The following is an 18,421-nucleotide window of genomic DNA, read 5'->3' on the forward strand; positions in this document are numbered from 1 at the left end:
ACAAAAATTTAAAGAGTAAAAAGGTTTTCTGGCACAACATTTTCAACTGACACAGTAGTAGTTCGCAAATCATCGACCAGAAATTGCTTTATTTTCTTTCTGTATTTATTTATTTTGAGATTTACGGGAGACTTTATTGCTGTAAGATGTACGAGGAGGAACGAGGAATGAGAAGAAATTAATAATTTGTTGTGTTTGGATTGCATTTTTCATGAAAAAATTACTGTAGCAATTTGATGTATGTGAGAGAAAAATCTAATAGAAAAATGTGATCACGGAAAACAACGTAATTTTTCGACGTAAATTGCAATCCAAACAAGGCTCGCACTTGGTCAACATTCCTATCCGTTAAGCTAGTAGATTTTGCAGCCGAGAACTGTGTAATACTACGACGGATCAAAGTTGATGGTTTCATCGTTTCTGAACAAAATACGAAATAACAAGAGCAGATGGCTTCGTTCTTGGCATTTATAATCTTTCGAGAATGCTAATTAACTACGAGTTAGGTGATGTGGTTGAGAATTCAAAAGGGTTTGCATCCAAATATAAGCAAAGCACATGACTGCTTGTCCTCTATCAAGAGCAGGTTCCACCTTTTGTGTCCTTTTCGATCTAACAAGAGAGTTTAAATCCTTACATGCGAATCGTTCTCCGTTTTCTAGCAATCTCAGTCTCCGAGCCTATAGACGTGCATGCGGGACCACGAACGAGTATTCTTTCTCCAAGTTCTAGCTATCAGTGCACTGCTGCATTGAGTGTATCCTACAGAAAAAGGAAAAAAAAAAAAAAACGTTAATTAACTGCTATAATATGAAAGTATGAGTACTTATCATGCTAACTCACCAATCACTAGGGTTGGTTGGATTATCAGGAGAAGGCTTTTAGAATATCTTCATTGTTAGATTTAGGATTCGAATTTTGTACTTGACAGTTGAGGTAAAAAAAAAAAAAAAGAATGTAAAGAAGCTGCCGGAAATAAAGAATATATATACATAAAAAGAGGCTGCCGGAAAATTGCTGTCCAAAATGGAAAAGAGTAAAAGTCTAAAAAATAATAATAATAATAATAAAAGGAAAAGAAACCATAGCATGCATGTTATTTTTTAATTTAGTAAAGTTAGCACTCTCTTTTTGACTCGATTCTCTCTGTCCCTGTCATTACAGCACATAAACTCGCTATCATCAGGGTACGACTTTTTAACAGTAACCAAAAAGGAAAAAATAAAAAAATTAACCGACAATGAAAGCCTCACGCTCCAACAATAATATTCCTTCCACCTATTCAACTGTCTCCCTCGTGCTTGCGCTATTAACAGGATATTGGACACGCTTCTTAAACCCGTAGCGGTTTGTATGGTAATTATCATCTTTGACATCAACATCCATATATATATATATATATATATTTGGACAGTCAAATACTAGTATCAGCAATCAGTAGTAATTGAGGGGATAGACATCAAAATGAGTCAGTTGATGTGGTTGCTTGCTAGAATGAAAATCAGAATATTGCTGAAATTTCTGCCTGAAGCCCAAAGCACGCAATTTACTCCCTCAGGGTGTTTGTATTTATTATCTTCTGTTTATAATTAATTATACTACTGTAACAACTCGATGATGCGGAAAACATCCCATTCAATTCTTTCTTTTTTTTTCTGTAGGTGCCTGGGGTTTCAAGGTTCAAACTGCTCGTGTGGCTCCGGGGAGTCAAAGTCATGAATACATCCCGACTCCCCAAACAAGCACAGCAGCTTCTTAGCCCAGTTGAAAACTAAGAAGACTGTTAAACATCTCACCGGGCATCGTTTTACGTCGAAACTTTAACTGGCTGTTGTATATTCTATATGTGCCAGCCCATATGTTGTATTGTTGCACTTCCTGTTTCCGGACGTTAAGCTGAAACTTAGGCATTCATGTGATATTAGTAGGTGTGTGTGTGTATATCCTGGAATCTAGCTAGTATCACTCGGTTGTTTGTGCCTGGCATGAGGGCCGGGGGACGGAGCAAGTCTCCATCCTCCAGTCTCCACCTGAGCCAAAGCCCCTTCAGTTGATTATTCTCTTAAATTTTAGTGACAAGCAGCAAGAACACACTACTGTGCCTGCAGCCAAGATGCACATTGGGGTGTGGTCCGCCTACTATCGATCCCCCCCACCATCTTCTTTAATTTTACGAACTTCTCCCTTATCCAGACATCAAACAACTAAAACAAATCTGTTTACTCGTCATTATACCAGTACTAAAGAACTGTACCACCTAGTATTTCGGTGCGCAGCCTCAAGTGAGTTGATCATCGTTTAAAGGCTAAAGTGCGGACCTGATTATAGCTTAGAGTTTCGAATATCTGCACTTGCAGTAAAATTCAAGTGCAGTAAAATTGGAAAAAAATCATAGACGGATTAAAGTAGAAGCAGGAGTAATAAGAGTAGTGTAGAAATTAACAATTGATTATAAAAAAAAAAAAAACACAATTTCCATGCGCAGTTAAAAGCCTTCATTCTCTCAACCAAATAATCCTACACTAGCAAATTTTTTACCAATCCTAGTATTAGTTACACGTACAAGATGAAACAATGAATGGGTCTAGGGGACAAGAATTTGTGAAAGTTAGTACAATCACGAGCTGTAGTAGTACCATTTTTTGAGGAGCAGCAATGGTCGATGGCCGTGGATTCTGAACCATTTAGAAAGTTTGTAACCATGCCCACGTCTTAATTAGTTATGGGGGAGATGCGTGTGCAATCGAAGTTATGGGGGAGTAATTTGTAAGAATTTTTTTAATGGGTATTCAGTGAACGCGTATTAATGCAATTAAATTGTACTTAATTTATTGTGTCATTGTACATATTAATAATTACTACTATTTTTCCTTACATTCATATATATTTTTTAAATTAACTCTCTCTATCTTTCCAAATATTTGACGCCACCTGGTGGGCACTCGTGAGTCTTATATATATTTATATATATATATATATATATTTTTTTTTTGATAAGGCGTGAGTCTTATATTTAATTAGGTTGGAAAAGCCTTTTGGTCAAGTGTATTCATTGCGCACTGCTCCTTTCCCTAAAATTGTCTTGAGCTCAGCCCGCGTCCTAAATTTGCTTGAAACTAGCACTGAAGTTGGCTGTAGCAGACAGGGGAGAGAATATGACTGTACCTCGCTCCCCAAGTCCCCAAGTCCTATATATTTATATATATATATATATATATTTAAATAATAATTGATTGTATTTTTTTATTAGACGGCAATAACTAATCTAATCTACTTCTACTTTAGTCTACACTAGAGGGAGAGAGGCTCAATGGGGTCTAGAGAAATCAACGATAACTGAATCACCGTCGAATCAGACGGATGCACTACTCACCTATATAGATTTGAAAGAAATAGTGACACATTAATGAAAGATAAGATTTGAATCCTTTATCGTTTTTGAGCAAACTCTCAATCAGAACTGTACTGTACTTTGACACCAAGGATTCAAACCATGTCTCTTCATATTGTTTGTCTCTTTATTTTTTTGGTATCAAAATCAACAATAACTAAAAAATAAATGGCCTAAAATTACTACTAAATTATGGTAGTTCCACCGCTCGATTAATTTATAAACTTTAAAAAATTGCGATGACGCTTTTTTTTTCCATCTCAAAAAGACTTTATATCACCAATAAAACACTATTCAGAGTAGCTCATCATAATGAGTTTTATTAGTATAGTTGATTATTAAATAACAAATATGAACGTAAAAAACTTGAAACTCATTCCTTTGTAATTGCTCTAAATTACTTTATAATTGTTTAGAAAAATAAATTAAACTTTATCAGAGAAGGATATTTTAGGATATTCACTAAAATTTTGATGCAATCTTAAGGCTTATAGTGTCAAAATAGAGAAGGTAAGTATAACTTTAATTTTTAGAAAAACCTCGCGGAAGCTTATTCATGAGACCTTGAGGAGGAGGCAGAGGGGCCAAAGGTGGGTCATGGATGGGAGAATATTAGTCGGGAAAGCGATGTATCAGGGTTGGGGTTGACTCTTAGCGCAATGACTTGTAGCTTTCTTTTCCGAAATTCCCTCTGACCAAGTAATCATTACACCTCCTATACATACCATACCCCAATGCCAATTCAATTACTGCCACTGACCATGCTCTGCTGCTGCTGCTGCTGCCGCTGCTGCCTTCTTCAGTGCACGGAATTTGGAAGCTGGACATTTATTAACGCAACAATGCCCCCGGCTGCTGGACCACTTCATCCCATCTCCATTTTGCTTCCTCCTGTCCGCTGTCCGTCCATTCATTATTGTATTCTCACCAGCTTTGTACGGATTGTTAGTGAAATTTTTATGGTAAACTGCAGACTCAACTCAAGGACACACGAGTAGTAATTAATACTTCCTTGTATGTCTGTCTTGCTAAATGCTCACACGTGGGCGTGTGATCAACAAACACGCACAACTACTCAAATCGACTGCCCAAGTATTGGATTATGTGGTTGATAGATTTTTGGCTTACTACTGGCTATTGCCTTTTGCTGCACCCATTGCATTTTCTTGTGGCTGAACTTTGTTCGGGCTAGGTCAAGGAATTATGGACAAATGAAATTATTCATCACATCTCTTTTTTTTTTTTTTTTTTTTTTGTAATTTTTTAGTATAAGTAAAAGGGTTCGGATCCGAAATCTCTTAATTACGCTCTCTCATTCAAATCATCTAGCTCAACCTTCCCCCCAAATCATCCATCAACTTAAAAATGTTGTGGAGGGGGTTTTGTGGAGAACATCCTTGGTAGAAACTGAAGGTCAAATACCGGGGTAAGCAAGCCATGCAGTACTGGGAGCAGGACTAGTGTAGAGTGTAGTGGGCTCTGTCAGTGAGACATCTTGACGGTGGAAGCCCGAGTGAGATTTTCTAGCTAGCAAACAAACAGGCCAACGCTGGCCCAAATTTCCAGGGCTTGGCATTGGGCTAGGTGTGTGTCTGTGTGTTGTCTTCAAAAGTGGGCAAGTTGCGGTAAGTAGTGGGATTATTACGGGGAAAAGGAAAGTTGCTAATTAAAGTAACGTTGGTAGGAGTACTATAATAATAATAATTACAAAAAAAAAAAAGATTTGCAAATAGGAGTACAAAGTTATAAAAGGGGGATAAAATTTCTATCATCTTTTTGTTTGGTTAGGACATCATCCATACTGCCAAGATAATTTTTTTTTTCCGTAACGCTAGAAATTTTTTCATAGTAAAAAAGTAAAATTATATTGTGCAAGCAAGAGTTCAAATTTGACTTTACAAAAGTGGACTAGGCTACTGATGACCTTCGGTTTCTCGTCAAAGAAGAAGTATGGCTAATCTACTCAGTTTAGCACCGAGTCTATCCCTATCACCAGGTAAGCTATCAAATGAGCATTTCTTAAACATTCAACAAAGATCTTTTATCCATAATGCCAAGATATGATACCGAATTATTATTTCCTTTCTAGTATTCTTTTTGCTTTACTCTGCTGATTATTCATAGTTGTTCTGCTCCCGTTTCTCTCGACTCTACTACACTACAACGTTGGTTGGTTGGTTGGTTGGTTGTGAGCTGTGACATTTGGAGCGAGTGGATTCAGGAGAACGATCCAAACACCAAAAATGAGAAAACGACGTCGATTTTATCTTATCATTGGTCCGTCAAGTCCAGGCACGTGTAGAAGATACTACTCTTACGCTGTCTTCACTCAATACGCAATACTCGATACTCATTCCCCACCACACACACAACGCACATATTGCCCATCCATATTTCATTGACTCTTCTGTTTTCCTTCTTATGTACTACTCCTACCTACTAGTTTGGTTTGCACTTGCAGCAGTAGGAAGTAGTATTTGCGTATTCAGAAGAAGGTAGAATTGGCGGTGTTTTGTACGTGTATCGTCCCTCAAATTTGGCTCTGCCTTCAGGTTTGGAAAATTGAATTTGTCTGCTCTAGTCACTCTAGACTCCAAATTCATCAAGTTAGTAGGGAGTAGTATATTAGTGTTAGTATTTACTTTATTTTATTTAAAGAGTAGATTACTGCCCCCAAATCACCAGCTCTACCACTCCTATTAGTATAATCCTACTCCTAAATAACAAGGCAAGACAGTCACTCTCTAGTCTAGTTAAATGCTGCTCACCCTCTTCGTTTCGGCGACCAAACTCGCCGGATTGTTAGTCACTGTTACCGTGGCTGCCAACGCCGTCTCTTATCGTCGCTTCCGTAATAAGAACCTCATGCCTATCCCTTCTCCCATCGACGAAGCCTCCGACATCCTTGCCGTCTTCAACATCAACCCCTCCTCCTCCTCCTCTGATGATGATCACGGTAATTCAAAAAAAAAAAAAAACCATTTCTTTATTCTGCTTAATTTGGCTGGCTCATTCATGATTCGTTGTATTTTCCTTTCAATCAATGTACTTGTTCTGAGCTTAGCTATTTCATAAGTTGAACAATTAGCGAGGTGGATAAGCGCCATGCTTGTTTCAATTTCCATTTTTCCGTTATTTTCTCAAGAAAATTCCTTACTTTAATCATGGGATCACCATACTCATGTTGACTGCTAGCTGGTAACTGCTGAGGATTCGAGTTGTGCGCTTTTTGGATTTTGCGGGTTTATTATATCCCATTACATTACCAGAAAATCAATCATGCAAACTAAGGACATTAAATAAATAATAAAAAAAAAAAAGCAAGGAAACAAACCATGAAGGCAAGTCATTCTACTACTTACTTACTTTGTTTGCCAACTTCGAGCTGGCTGGCACATTGCGGTGTTAGGAATTTAAGATTAAGAGCTGATTTGAGCTTGCGGTGCTTCGGGAGTGAAGCGCTCTTTGAGCTCAAGACCGAGTTTTGATACAGGGTGGATATGTATCTGATGATGTAAATCAAAGCACCAAGACTCTACAAAGTAAACGTGTCACTTGAGGAAAAAGCTCATGCTTCTCTAGTATGTGTGCTTTTTTGGAGTAATTATGCATATTTGCCGGATAATCATCTAGGCTTAGCATTGCATCATTATGTGGTCATACTCCATTTTGCTGGGAGTGGCTTAATTTATTTGCTTCACGTTGACTCAAGTAACAAGCAATGCATGCGCCGCGCCCTTTTTGAATATCAGCTGACTGTGCTTATGCCTGTGAGTTTCATCAAGTTTCAGATGTTCTACAAAATAATAGTCAATCGTTGCTTTTAAAAAGTCATTACTTGATTGTTGTGGGTGGTTGTAAATTTTTCCTTGGAAATGGATTCTAATTGACTTTGAATTATAGTGATCATCTGTATGTACCGAAGAATTAGGTCCAGGAATCATTATTTTGTTGGTTGTGCATTGGATGCTCTCAAGCTCCCTTCTCTTATTATTTGATGAGGCTGTGGAAAGTAGTATCTTCTATAAGATGTCCTTTTTCCCTCCCTCATTTCTTTTTTCATGTTTTTTTTTTCTGGGTTAGAAGGTGAGAAAGGATTCTTTTTCGGGTTGGCAACAGCACCGGCACATGTTGAAGACAGACTTAATGATGCTTGGCTTGAGTTTGCAGAGAAAAGTCCTTGTGACAAGTTAGAACCTCAGCATGACCCCCTGCCAGCTGATGTGCTAGTTGGTTCTGCTTCCAGTGATGGGGGATCTCAGCCAGCTTCCTTACCTCCTAAAGAAGCTAATAGGACCATAAAGAGAAAGAAGCCACTTAAGATAGCTATGGAAGCAAAACTTAGAGGATTTGAGAAGTATGAAGAATTTGAAGAACCTGTAACCCCTGAAGAATGCCATCATAACGTTGCTGCCTGGCACAATGTCCCAAACCCGTAAGTATATATACCTGTTCCCTAACCTTTTAGAGCTATAGGAGATGCGTTGGTATAATCACACAAAGTTTGCTTCAAGAGGGACGAGAAAGTATTGCGTGTAATTGAACAAAATGTTATTAACCTGAAAAATCTAGTTGGCAAAAGGATTTTGTAGTGGGCATTGGGAGTAATAACATCAAGGATCCTGAGTGTGACTTTTATAGAATTCTCGTATTACACTTTGCAAGTTATCAAATGTTTGATTTACTTCCAGGGAAGAAAGATTGAGGTTTTGGTCTGATCCTGATACAGAATTGAAATTAGCTAAGGATACTGGTGTACAAGTGTTTCGCATGGGAATAGATTGGACAAGGATTATGCCGGAGGAGCCAGTGACTGGACTCAAAGAAACTGTAAGTAAATGAGGGACATATTATAATGAAAATTCTGGATTTATCTGTAGCTTGTGTAGCGTATTTTGGGTCCACTAGGAACACAACTATAAATCTGGAAATATAATATGTTAGCAAATTCCTTTTTGCTATCTTTAGAGTCATATGAAGGCAAACCAGCATACAGCCAATTCTGGGGAATGTTAGTATTTCAAGTAATTAAAAATATGGAGACTTTCTTTTGATAAATACTAGTGAAGATACTTCATGATATGTCTTCTAGGTCAACTACGCAGCATTGGAACGATATAGATGGATCATCAATAGAGTTCGGTCATATGGGATGAAAGTGATGCTAACATTGTTTCACCACTCCTTGCCACCATGGGCAGGAGACTATGGCGGGTGGAAGCTAGAAAAGACTGTAGACCATTTCCTGCAATTTACGAGGTCAGTATCCTGTAATTCTTGATACACGAGGTTCTAGTAAACTTGTCTATGCCATTTAAGTTGTAGCCTAGCATTCACCAATCACCATCATTTTGCCCCTCCAAATTGTATGCTGATATGTCAGAACAACTGGCATGGGCCAGGATTCCTGTTTGTCTTGTTTCATTGCTCTATTCTAGTTATTAGCTGGATCTATAAAAAATCATACATGCAATCTAATATTGAATTTGTTAAGAAATCATTTCAATTAGCTTGTATAAAGTATATGGCTAAGTAACTTTTGACTTGACTGGACTTTATTCATCATAAGATTTTTTTTTTCAGAAACTGCATGAGGGTTCACATGCTTCTGGCTCGACGATCTTGTTCTATCTGTTTTGCAGGCTTGTTGTTGACAGTGTTTCGGATATTGTGGACTACTGGGTAACATTTAACGAGCCGCACGTCTTTTGTATGCTGACTTATTGTGCTGGTGCTTGGCCTGGTGGTAATCCTGATATGCTGGAGGTTGCCACTTCTGCTCTACCCACTGGCGTCTTCAACCAAGCCATGCATTGGATAACCACTGCACATCTAAAAGCATACGATTACATACATGAAAAAAGGTTGTCTTTCATGCTTTGGAGATGAATGTCTCATTTACTATTTGGAAAATTTTGGTTTATATCAGTATTTTCTACTTTGTCTTTTAGAATGGCCTTTGCATATTTCTGTAAAGTGTGCATGCATGCTTTTACATGCATCAGTAATTTTCTTTGTGTGTTTGAAACACGTAGTTGCAAACACGTTGACAAATCTTGTATAGCAAAGATAAGAGGCCAACTTTCAGACCTAAGTTTTGAGTCAATCTTATTGCACCTAATTTATTTCACTGATAACAAATAAATGTGCATTTTAGGTTTAACAAAAATGGAAAGATTGGTAGTTTTGTAACACCATTCATAACATCTTTCTCCATCTTCATTCCCTGGTCTCTTTCTCATTCGCTGTCTTTGTCTTTTAAGAGCAAAGATACCACTTGCATTTTCTCATAGGCCCGGCTAACAGATTTTAAATGCATTTCTACTGCTTATATATAAATCTTCTTGTTTGTTTGCCTGTTAAATTTGCAGTCTGATGGTGAAACCCTTTTTCTTTGATTCCTTCGCTTTTTCCCTTTTTCCTTTGTTCTTGGAGACTGGGCTTGGAGATAATTAGGCTTGTGAATTTTAAGTGATGTTACATTACTTGCTTTTGCACTCATCCTGTCAAATGGATAACAAAGCCTTTACACAAATGTACTTTGCGTGAATTAAGTCTGTGAATGGATAACAAACCCTTTACACATGACTTGCTTTTGCACTCATCCTGTCAAAAGGATAACAAACCCTTTACACAAGTGTACTTTGTGTGAATTAAGTTTGTGAATGGCATATGCTTTGATAGAATATTCTATTCTGAGGAGGAGGTAAGGAGCTTCAAGGTGACTGGCTTAACTATAACACATAATCTTTCTCTAGACCTGTGGGGTTTTCTAAAAGGAGAACCTTAAGCATGGATTGTGAAATAGTATCTTGATCTTAAAGCATCTATCTGCCAGTTTTTATTTGTAATGTCTACTATCCTTTGTCTTACAAGCCTCTCTGGTCATTTGTCCACAGTACAATATCATGTGCAATTGTTGGAGTGGCACACCACGTCTCATTTATGCGTCCATATGGCCTATTTGACATCCCTGCAGTTAAGGTCGCAAGTTCATTGACGTTGTTTCCTTTCCTGGATAGCATTTGTGACAAGCTGGATTATATAGGGATAAATTACTATGGACAGGTATAAAGCTCTTGAAACATATTAATTTACATTATATCATTCTCCTACCTTTTTTGAAATCACCAAACCTGAAAATCTGAATTGTCTGGAATTTTCCAGGAAGTGGTTTCAGGTGCTGGACTGAAGTTGGTTGAAACTGATGAATACAGTGAATCTGGTCGCGGGGTTTATCCTGACGGGTTATACCGTGTGCTTGTTCAGTTCCATGAAAGATACAAGCATCTTAAACTACCCTTTGTCATTACTGAAAATGGTGTTTCCGATGAGACTGATTTGATCAGACACCCATACTTGTTAGAACATCTACTAGCAGTATATGCTGCCATGACCATGGTTTGAGCTCTAAATCCCTCAAATATTATTGACTGGGCCCTACTCTCTTAAAGTATTTATTCTAGCCTGTCTTCCTTTTCATAAAGGGTGTTCCCGTCCTTGGTTACCTGTTTTGGACCATTTCTGACAACTGGGAATGGGCTGATGGATACGGGCCAAAATTTGGGCTTGTAGCAGTAGATCGGTCGAACAACCTTAAAAGGATTCCACGCCCCTCTTATAATTTGTTTTCCAGAGTAACAACTCCTTTGCTGCTTCTTTGGCTGGTCCTTTTATTACCTTGTCTTGTTGCAGATACTCTAGCTGGTAATCTTTATTTCAGGTGGTGAAATCTGGCAAAGTTACACGAGAAGACAGGGAGCGGTCATGGAATGGTCTTCAAATGGCTGCTAAGGAAAAAAAGAATAGGCCATTTTATCGGGCTGTTAACAAACGTGGCTTGATGTATGCGGGTAATACATTGCATTCATTTCTTGCTGTTAAATGACTGGTGTCATCTTTATGTCAAGCTACGAGTGCAAAACTTTTTCTCGAGGCCATTACAATAGAATGGGCCTAGTTCTTTTATTCTCCTTAGACATCTGATGGTTTTGACAGCAGTTATAAAAGGAATAGACATTATTTGTGGATGTTGGAAATGATTGTCCACAAAGTCCTTTGGGGTTGAAAAGGGCTCCTGGCAGACATTTTGTCAACATAAATCCGAAAGTACTGGATTGTCAATTGACATGCAGTGCTATGCTTTTAAACTGTACTTAGGAGGAGCACATGCGCGATATACTAGTTCATATGGATGAATATAATAACTCAATTATGCATCTACATATTGTGTTGCTCTGCAGCTCTTGTAATTCGCTTCTCGTGCATGGCCACTCTAGCTTTGTTTCCAAGTATGATAAACTTGGGAAGAGATTACAAATACGTACTGATTGCTTCAGTTATTGTTTGATTGACTTCATCTTAACAGGAGGTCTTGATCAACCCATAAGACGGCTTTATGTTGAGCGAGATTGGCGATTTGGGCACTATGAAATGGAGGGGCTCCAGGACCCTTTGAGCCGCTTCTCACGATACATTCTCCAACCTTTCTACAACAAAAGAAAAGCAAAATCTCAGGCAGATAGTGGTGAATTGGTTCTTGAGCCGCTGAACTTGGTGGTATAATTGTTTCTTTTTGCCTATTTTCCAGACATGTAGCTGAGCAATTTCAGCAAAAAGCATGAGAAAAGGTATCTGTTTTAACACCTTGCTTTCATTGTTAGTAGTCTGCTAGTAATTTGCTGGAGTTGACAGAAGTCTGGAGTTGTTCCTTCGAGCATCTACTCTCCAAGATATGTCGCCATTTGAGTTGTCAACTCGGGAACCTTCTAATCTGAAGCCTCAATTCCACCTTCAGTACTATGTTAAACTAGTTATGTAAATGCTACTTGTGGTACTTTCAGAACCTGGTAAAATCGGAGAGATTCTTTGCTTTTTACCTACTAACTGAGCCTTGGGACTGATTTATGCTTATAATAGATCATTGGCAGGTTAACGAGGATCTGGGGGGTTTCTGAATTGTCTAGGGTTTGGCATCATCATATCTTTTGATATCTAGTTGCATGGGTGTTTGGCGTGTGATTAAAAATGTTTGTGGTTCTTGCTGATATTTTCTGTTGTTGCAGATTAAAGTTGCTTGAGCTTCTTTTACAATGGAATAGAGACCGAATCGTAGTCCATATTGAAGGCAGTGTGTCCTTCATCTCTTGGGTTTCGTACCTAATAAATATGGATTATGTCCATTGTGAGTCTAAACAAAGCAAAGCAGATTCGAGATCTTATAACACACGACTGCCCCCCTCGCCGCTTATGTCTCAAAGATTGATTCGAGATTCCGGTGTTGTAGCATAAAGCATAGAAAGCACGCTATCAGGTATGGGGATGAAATGCTGTTTAAGCAAATAGAGATTATTTTACAAGCTTGGCACTATTTTGTTATGATAACTACTTTTATGATATTTAATGTTGATTCTTCTATAAAATGCCATTTCTATGTTATGTGGATAATTTAACCCCTTCCATGTTTCTGTTCTATTTTGCTTTTCTCCTTCACGTGGGTTGCAAATGTTTAGCTAAATGTGCACAAAGCCTGAAAGAAGAATAAAAGAAAGGTGCATTAATTGCATTTCAATCCGATTCAGATACACCTTCACGGAGTATCAAGTTGAGGATGAAGTTCTTTGCTTAGTTTGCCTACACTCCAAGCCCAGAATTTACAACCACAATTCAGGTTGCTCCCTGTCCCCCCCTCCCTCTTAAGTTATATATAGTCCATTTTAGCAACAAGGACCATAGATTGAAAGAACCAACAATGTAATAATAACATCCAGATGGAAAAAAGAGCACAATGGAAAGATTATGGAGTGTTTGCTGGTGTGATCTATGTTGTTAAGATGGTTGGATAATCAACAGCCATAGCGGTCTAATGACAAGAACTCAAGCTTTCATCAAGATTTTTGGGGTCCATCTTTCTCCTTTCTGCTTTCGGACTCGCTTTGCCTTTTGTCTACGGCCGGTTGTTCTTTTGTGGAACGTTGTTTAGGTGATGTTACTTAATTGGTCCAAAAAAGTGCGGCAAAGGGCGCGGATGTTTGGCTTGGGAAGTGTCAGGAGTATTTACCTTTTTCTCTTTGGAGGAATTCTCTGTAAATTATATACTAATAAGGGTAGTCTAGGATTATCATCCCGAGATTTAGGTGATGTCATCATTTTGAGTGTTTCTTGTTGCTAAAAATATTAAGATAAGGGAGGTATGTGTAATTTTCAAAACTTAAGAGACGGTAAGCGAAATTATTCATGAAAAAAAATATATATATATATATAACTTTTTAATTGTTTAGGCAAACAACTACTGTTTGGATTTTTATTCATATGGTGCCTCAAAATCACTTGCGCAAAACATACGTCAATTCATTTTCCCTAAACAGAATAATCTGAGCATTTATGCTAATTCACCAGATAAAAGTCCAAGGACCTTCATATAATTCATCCCTTTCAAGGGACACGAGTAACCCTTAATAATAAAACGGAACTTCAACCAATTGTTTTGGCTATATTGAAAAAGTAAACTAGTCCCACTTGTTTTATTTGTTGATTTTGACCCACTATTTGGATCGAAGGAAGTGAATGAAAGAAAACGCGAAAATTTTAGTGGAAAAGATGCTTGTCATCTTGTTTGGATTAAAATGCGTAAAGAAAAGAAAGGAAACATTAAAGGAAAGAAAATTATTATACATTGCTTACGTTTTTAATCTACTCGCGAGTTAGATCTGTCAAAACTCAACTCCAACTCGATCAACACTCATTCCAAATCGAACTTGAGTCAAATAGACCAAAGATACATTCCATGCAGCTCGTCTTGAGCATTAGAATTTTAATTGATGAGCACATAGAACTTTTTAAGAAAGCTTTAAAATTTTAGTTAATTTTAGTTTTCTTTTCGTTTTTGTCCATTTTTATTTAGACGTAAATCATGCTTATCGGAAAAAAGAAAAAACATTATCCCTCCCTTTCTTTCCTAAAAAATCAATCCAAACATAAAAAAACGTTATCCTACTATTTTCTTTCCTTTCTTTCCTATTCTCTCAAAACAAACCGTGCCAAAGTTAAGTAAATTCTTAGTCTCCATTCCCCAAAGAAAAAAAAAATCTTAGTATCCACATTAAGGCTCAAGACTCATAGGTGCTTAATCGCAGCCGTCCACTCAAAATCTCATTTCCATTTCGTTTAAATAAACGACAACAGCAATAATTATAATGAATTAATGACAAAAGCTTCTTTCTAAGTTCTAAAATATAAAATAATTTTCTCAATAATGTTTGACGGGCATAGTTTTTATTTGGGATAATTTCACAAACCTACCCTGAGATTTTTAACAATTACAAAGAGCTCTCATCAGGTTGTAAAAATTATATATACCTTCCCTATTTTTACTATTTAGTAACAATATAGGTCCAACAAAATAGATTTTCACAATAGATTTTCACACAAAAATCTTAAATTACCCTTTTGTACAAAATTAAGAAAGAAAAATATAGTATAGTCAATCTTTTTTTTTTTCACACTTTACTCAAATCAGCAAGTCTAATCCCTAACAACCATCCAAGTGTAAATTCTAAAAACAAGTAGCTATTTAAAAGATCTCAAATTATATATACAGTATTAATACTTGTCGCACAAAAAAAAGAAGAAAAAAAAACACTAACAAACCCATTGACAACTGATTTTATACCCCAAAAATTAAATATCAATGCTCAAATACATTTCAATGCAAGTTAATTCGATTTAGAACCACCATTACAACTTTCTTATGACCTTAAAAATATTAATATATCAAAAGTAGAGAATAAATTCTACCTTTACAATAAATTCATAATAAAAATTTTTTAATCCAATGTAAAACAATCCTTATATAATTATTGACATTTTATAAAAAATTTTCTTGATAACAAACAAAATATAACAAATTTCACATCTTTAGTTCTTTTTTCTATTTCAACCATCAATTTCATTACTTATTTTTCTATCACTACAAGTCTCTTCATTTCCTTTTAATTTGACACATAATCTGCTCCCTCTGTTGATTTTGTAATTTTAATTTGATAATATCCACAAAACTAAAAATAATAAAAAAAGGTTATATTAACTAGAAAAGAGAGGAACGAAAGTAGACAAAAGGCAGAAAAATAGATTTTCTTTTGAATTTGTAAATTTATTGTCTTAAATTTAAAATTGTTTACCAAGTAGAAGGTATTATAGGAATTTTACTATATCAGGAGAGGTAAGTGTAATTTTTTAAACCTGAGAGGAGCTAAGTAAAATTTTCAGAAACCTCCGACTTCCTTGAGGTTTCGCCACCGCTGTTCCATCCCCAACTGCTTCGGTATTTCTAATCCAGGACGTGGCAGCGGGTGGAAAAACTCTAATAACCCTGGCTACTGCCGGTAGCATTTTGATTGGCATAATTTGTGTTTCTACCGATGCCATTTTAAGGCTCTTGCACCAACAATCCTGTTATCGTGCCTTCACTTTCTGTTCTATCTGCTGCAATAAGGCTTGATAGATTGCCCACTTTCAAGATGCAAGCATTTGGGTAAGATTTTCATTCGCCCTTTCTTGTATTTTGTTCCTAGCTTCCAATTCATTTAGAATCATGGATCAATCAAATCAAAGATTGGAATTTTTCCCGGATGATGTAATCCTGCAAATTCTTGCAAGATTGCCTGTAAAAGCCCTTACTAGGATCAAGTGCGTGTGCAAATTGTGGTATCAATTAGCCTCTGGTGATTATTTTCGGCATGTTCACAATGAACTTTCTATCAGAAACCCTATGGTACTTGTGGAGGTCACTGATACCTCGTCAGAATCAAGATCAAGTTTGATTTGTGTCGATAATTTAAGAGGCGTTTATGAGTTTTCCTTGGATTTTATCAAGGCTAGAGTCAAGGTTAGAGCATCTTGTAATGGTTTGTTGTGTTGCTCTAGTATACCTGATAAAGGGGTTTATTATGTCTGTAATCCAATGACTAGAGAATATAAAATGCTTCCCAGGAGTAGGGAAAGGCCTGTTACTAGATTTTACCCAGATGGTGAAGCTACGCTTGTTGGCTTAGCTTGCAATTTGCTGACACATAACTATAATGTTGTGTTGGCGGGTTATCATCGACCTTTTGGACACAGACCCGAAAGGACTTTTATTTGTTTGGTCTATGATTCGGAGTCAAATAAGTGGAGAAAGTTTGTTTCTTTGCAAGATGATCATTTTACGCATATGAATAGGAATCAGGTTGTGTTTATTAATGGCTCCTTGCACTGGTTGACGGGGAGTTGCACTTGTTTGCTCGTTTTGGATTTGGAATGTGACATGTGGAGGAGAATTTTATTGCCAAATGAGGTGAATTGCGCTGTTGGGAACCGTGCCTACTTGTTGGAGTCAGAAGGATGCTTGTCTGTGATTCAAATATCAGAGGCTTGGATGAATATCTGGGTAATGAAAGACTATGAGAGGGAAGAATGGCATATGGTTGATAAAGTCAGTCTCCGATGTATCAGAGGGATGGTTCCAGGCATTTTTCCAATAAGTCAGACGGGTGAATATGTTTTTTTGGCAACACATAAGCAGGTTTTGGTCTACCAGCTCAAGAACAAAGTGTGGAAGGAGATGTACTCTGTGAAGAACAGCTCCACACTGCCATTATGGTTCTCTGCTCATGCCTTTAGAAGCACTATTTTTTCGTGCCATTAAGGCGTGCATGTGGCTGCTTATTTGCTTGCAGAGAACTATTGTATATAGTGCCCCATTTGGTCTATTAATGGGCTTCTGTTAAGCAAATAAAAGAATGCAACTAGCTTTTGTTGTATGGTTCATGGACGTGTCTTAGATGAACTATCATCTTAATTGGTTTTTGTTTTACCTGCAGTATGATCAGTTGGTTGATGATTATTTCCAATCCCCTACCTGGTTTGGCAACTCCAATTCTGCTGTTGGGTCTGGTTTCCTGTTGTTCAAGCCTCTCATCACTTGTATGACCAGTCAACCGTCGCAACCTATTGTCACATTCGAGTATTTAAATCTCTTTTCATTTGCTTGCTCCAGCCTTTAATATAATTTTTTTTTTCTAATTGGTCTTTCTTTCATGGTTGATGGGAATTGAATCGACTACATGCTACTCAAGTTCTCAATATTGAGCTGCTTTTGGGCCATCAAGTCATCATTTCCTTGTGCAGTGTTCAGCCAACTGACTGACTAGTTAATAGAAGTTTACATATTAATGTGTCGGTAAAGCTGCTTCAGACGCATAAAGAAAATTAATTGGTCAGCTTATCAGTTGTTTTGTGCACTTTTCAAGTGTTTGATGTTGCCGTATGCTCTGGTGGGCTGATAGTGATAAAGAAGTTGTTTCTGGCTTTGTTGGAAAGAGTTCGACAGGAAAAAGATGCATGCAGTTTGTTTTTGTAGCTAAGGATGAGTGTCTCTGCGGTGCCTCTAAAGCATAAATAGTGTGCGAAATTTAACATCAGGATGTTGTGGTGAAACTGGTCTTTGTATTGGACTCATTGTGATGTATATTCTGGATCTGGGCTGCTGGTTTACTGTGAAAGCACCAATGCGTTGCATTCAGGACACTTGATATGAAATGCCGGCATCAAGTGCAACAGCTCTTCGTTTAGAAATTGATTTGCCGAGGAAAGAAGTGTTGCCTATCTATTCCATGGCTTTGGCTGAGCTGTTCTGGGATGGATTGCATATCTACGGTTTCATGCTGAACTACTGTTGTCGTTGCTGTTGTTTTTCCTTTTTAACGACTTCGTGATTGTTCAGAAGTCAGAGCTAATCAAGAATAAAATGCAACTAAATGTTTCTGCTGTCAAAAAAGCCACTGCTAATTTGGTTTCTTTTTTATTTTGAAAATGTCCACTCTGTTAATTCGACTAATTTGTCTTGGATCCACCATCACCATGTATCTGCATACTTCAATTTTCCCATCTCACTGGAGACAACTTTTCAGTTTTGCTACCCTTTCTCCTTTCTAGTACAACATTATAATAGACTAAAGATGAAAGGAAGGCAGCGACCCATATAAGACAGCA

General features: G+C 37.3%; 2 protein-coding genes across 3 annotated transcripts; both read left to right on the forward strand.

The window, feature by feature from the left end:
• Window positions 1-5,730: 5,730 nt before the first annotated feature.
• Window positions 5,731-13,282, forward strand: LOC113733852 (beta-glucosidase-like SFR2, chloroplastic). Its single transcript, XM_027260054.2, has 11 exons — window positions 5,731-6,347; window positions 7,475-7,826; window positions 8,083-8,221; window positions 8,484-8,650; window positions 9,034-9,255; window positions 10,291-10,459; window positions 10,559-10,792; window positions 10,879-11,028; window positions 11,115-11,244; window positions 11,760-11,950; window positions 12,058-13,282. Exons 1-11 carry the CDS (start codon window positions 6,149-6,151, stop codon window positions 12,166-12,168), a joined length of 2,064 nt encoding a protein of 687 aa, XP_027115855.1. The 5' UTR covers window positions 5,731-6,148; the 3' UTR covers window positions 12,169-13,282.
• A 2,334-nt stretch (window positions 13,283-15,616) lies between these two features.
• On the forward strand, window positions 15,617-18,266 carry LOC113733854 (F-box protein At5g49610). Of its 2 annotated transcripts, none has more exons than XM_027260056.2 (3): window positions 15,617-17,029; window positions 17,251-17,393; window positions 17,506-18,266. In XM_027260056.2, the coding sequence occupies exons 1-2, from the start codon at window positions 15,984-15,986 to the stop codon at window positions 17,357-17,359; spliced, it is 1,155 nt and encodes a 384-aa protein (XP_027115857.1). In that variant the 5' UTR covers window positions 15,617-15,983; the 3' UTR covers window positions 17,360-17,393; window positions 17,506-18,266. The 2 variants fall into 2 exon arrangements, with proteins under 2 accessions (XP_027115857.1, XP_027115856.1); XM_027260055.2 differs by having other exon boundaries at window positions 17,251-17,353.
• Window positions 18,267-18,421: the final 155 nt, after the last annotated feature.

The sequence above is a fragment of the Coffea arabica genome, chromosome 3c, assembly GCF_036785885.1.
Source record: "Coffea arabica cultivar ET-39 chromosome 3c, Coffea Arabica ET-39 HiFi, whole genome shotgun sequence".
Classification (NCBI taxonomy): domain Eukaryota; kingdom Viridiplantae; phylum Streptophyta; class Magnoliopsida; order Gentianales; family Rubiaceae; genus Coffea; species Coffea arabica.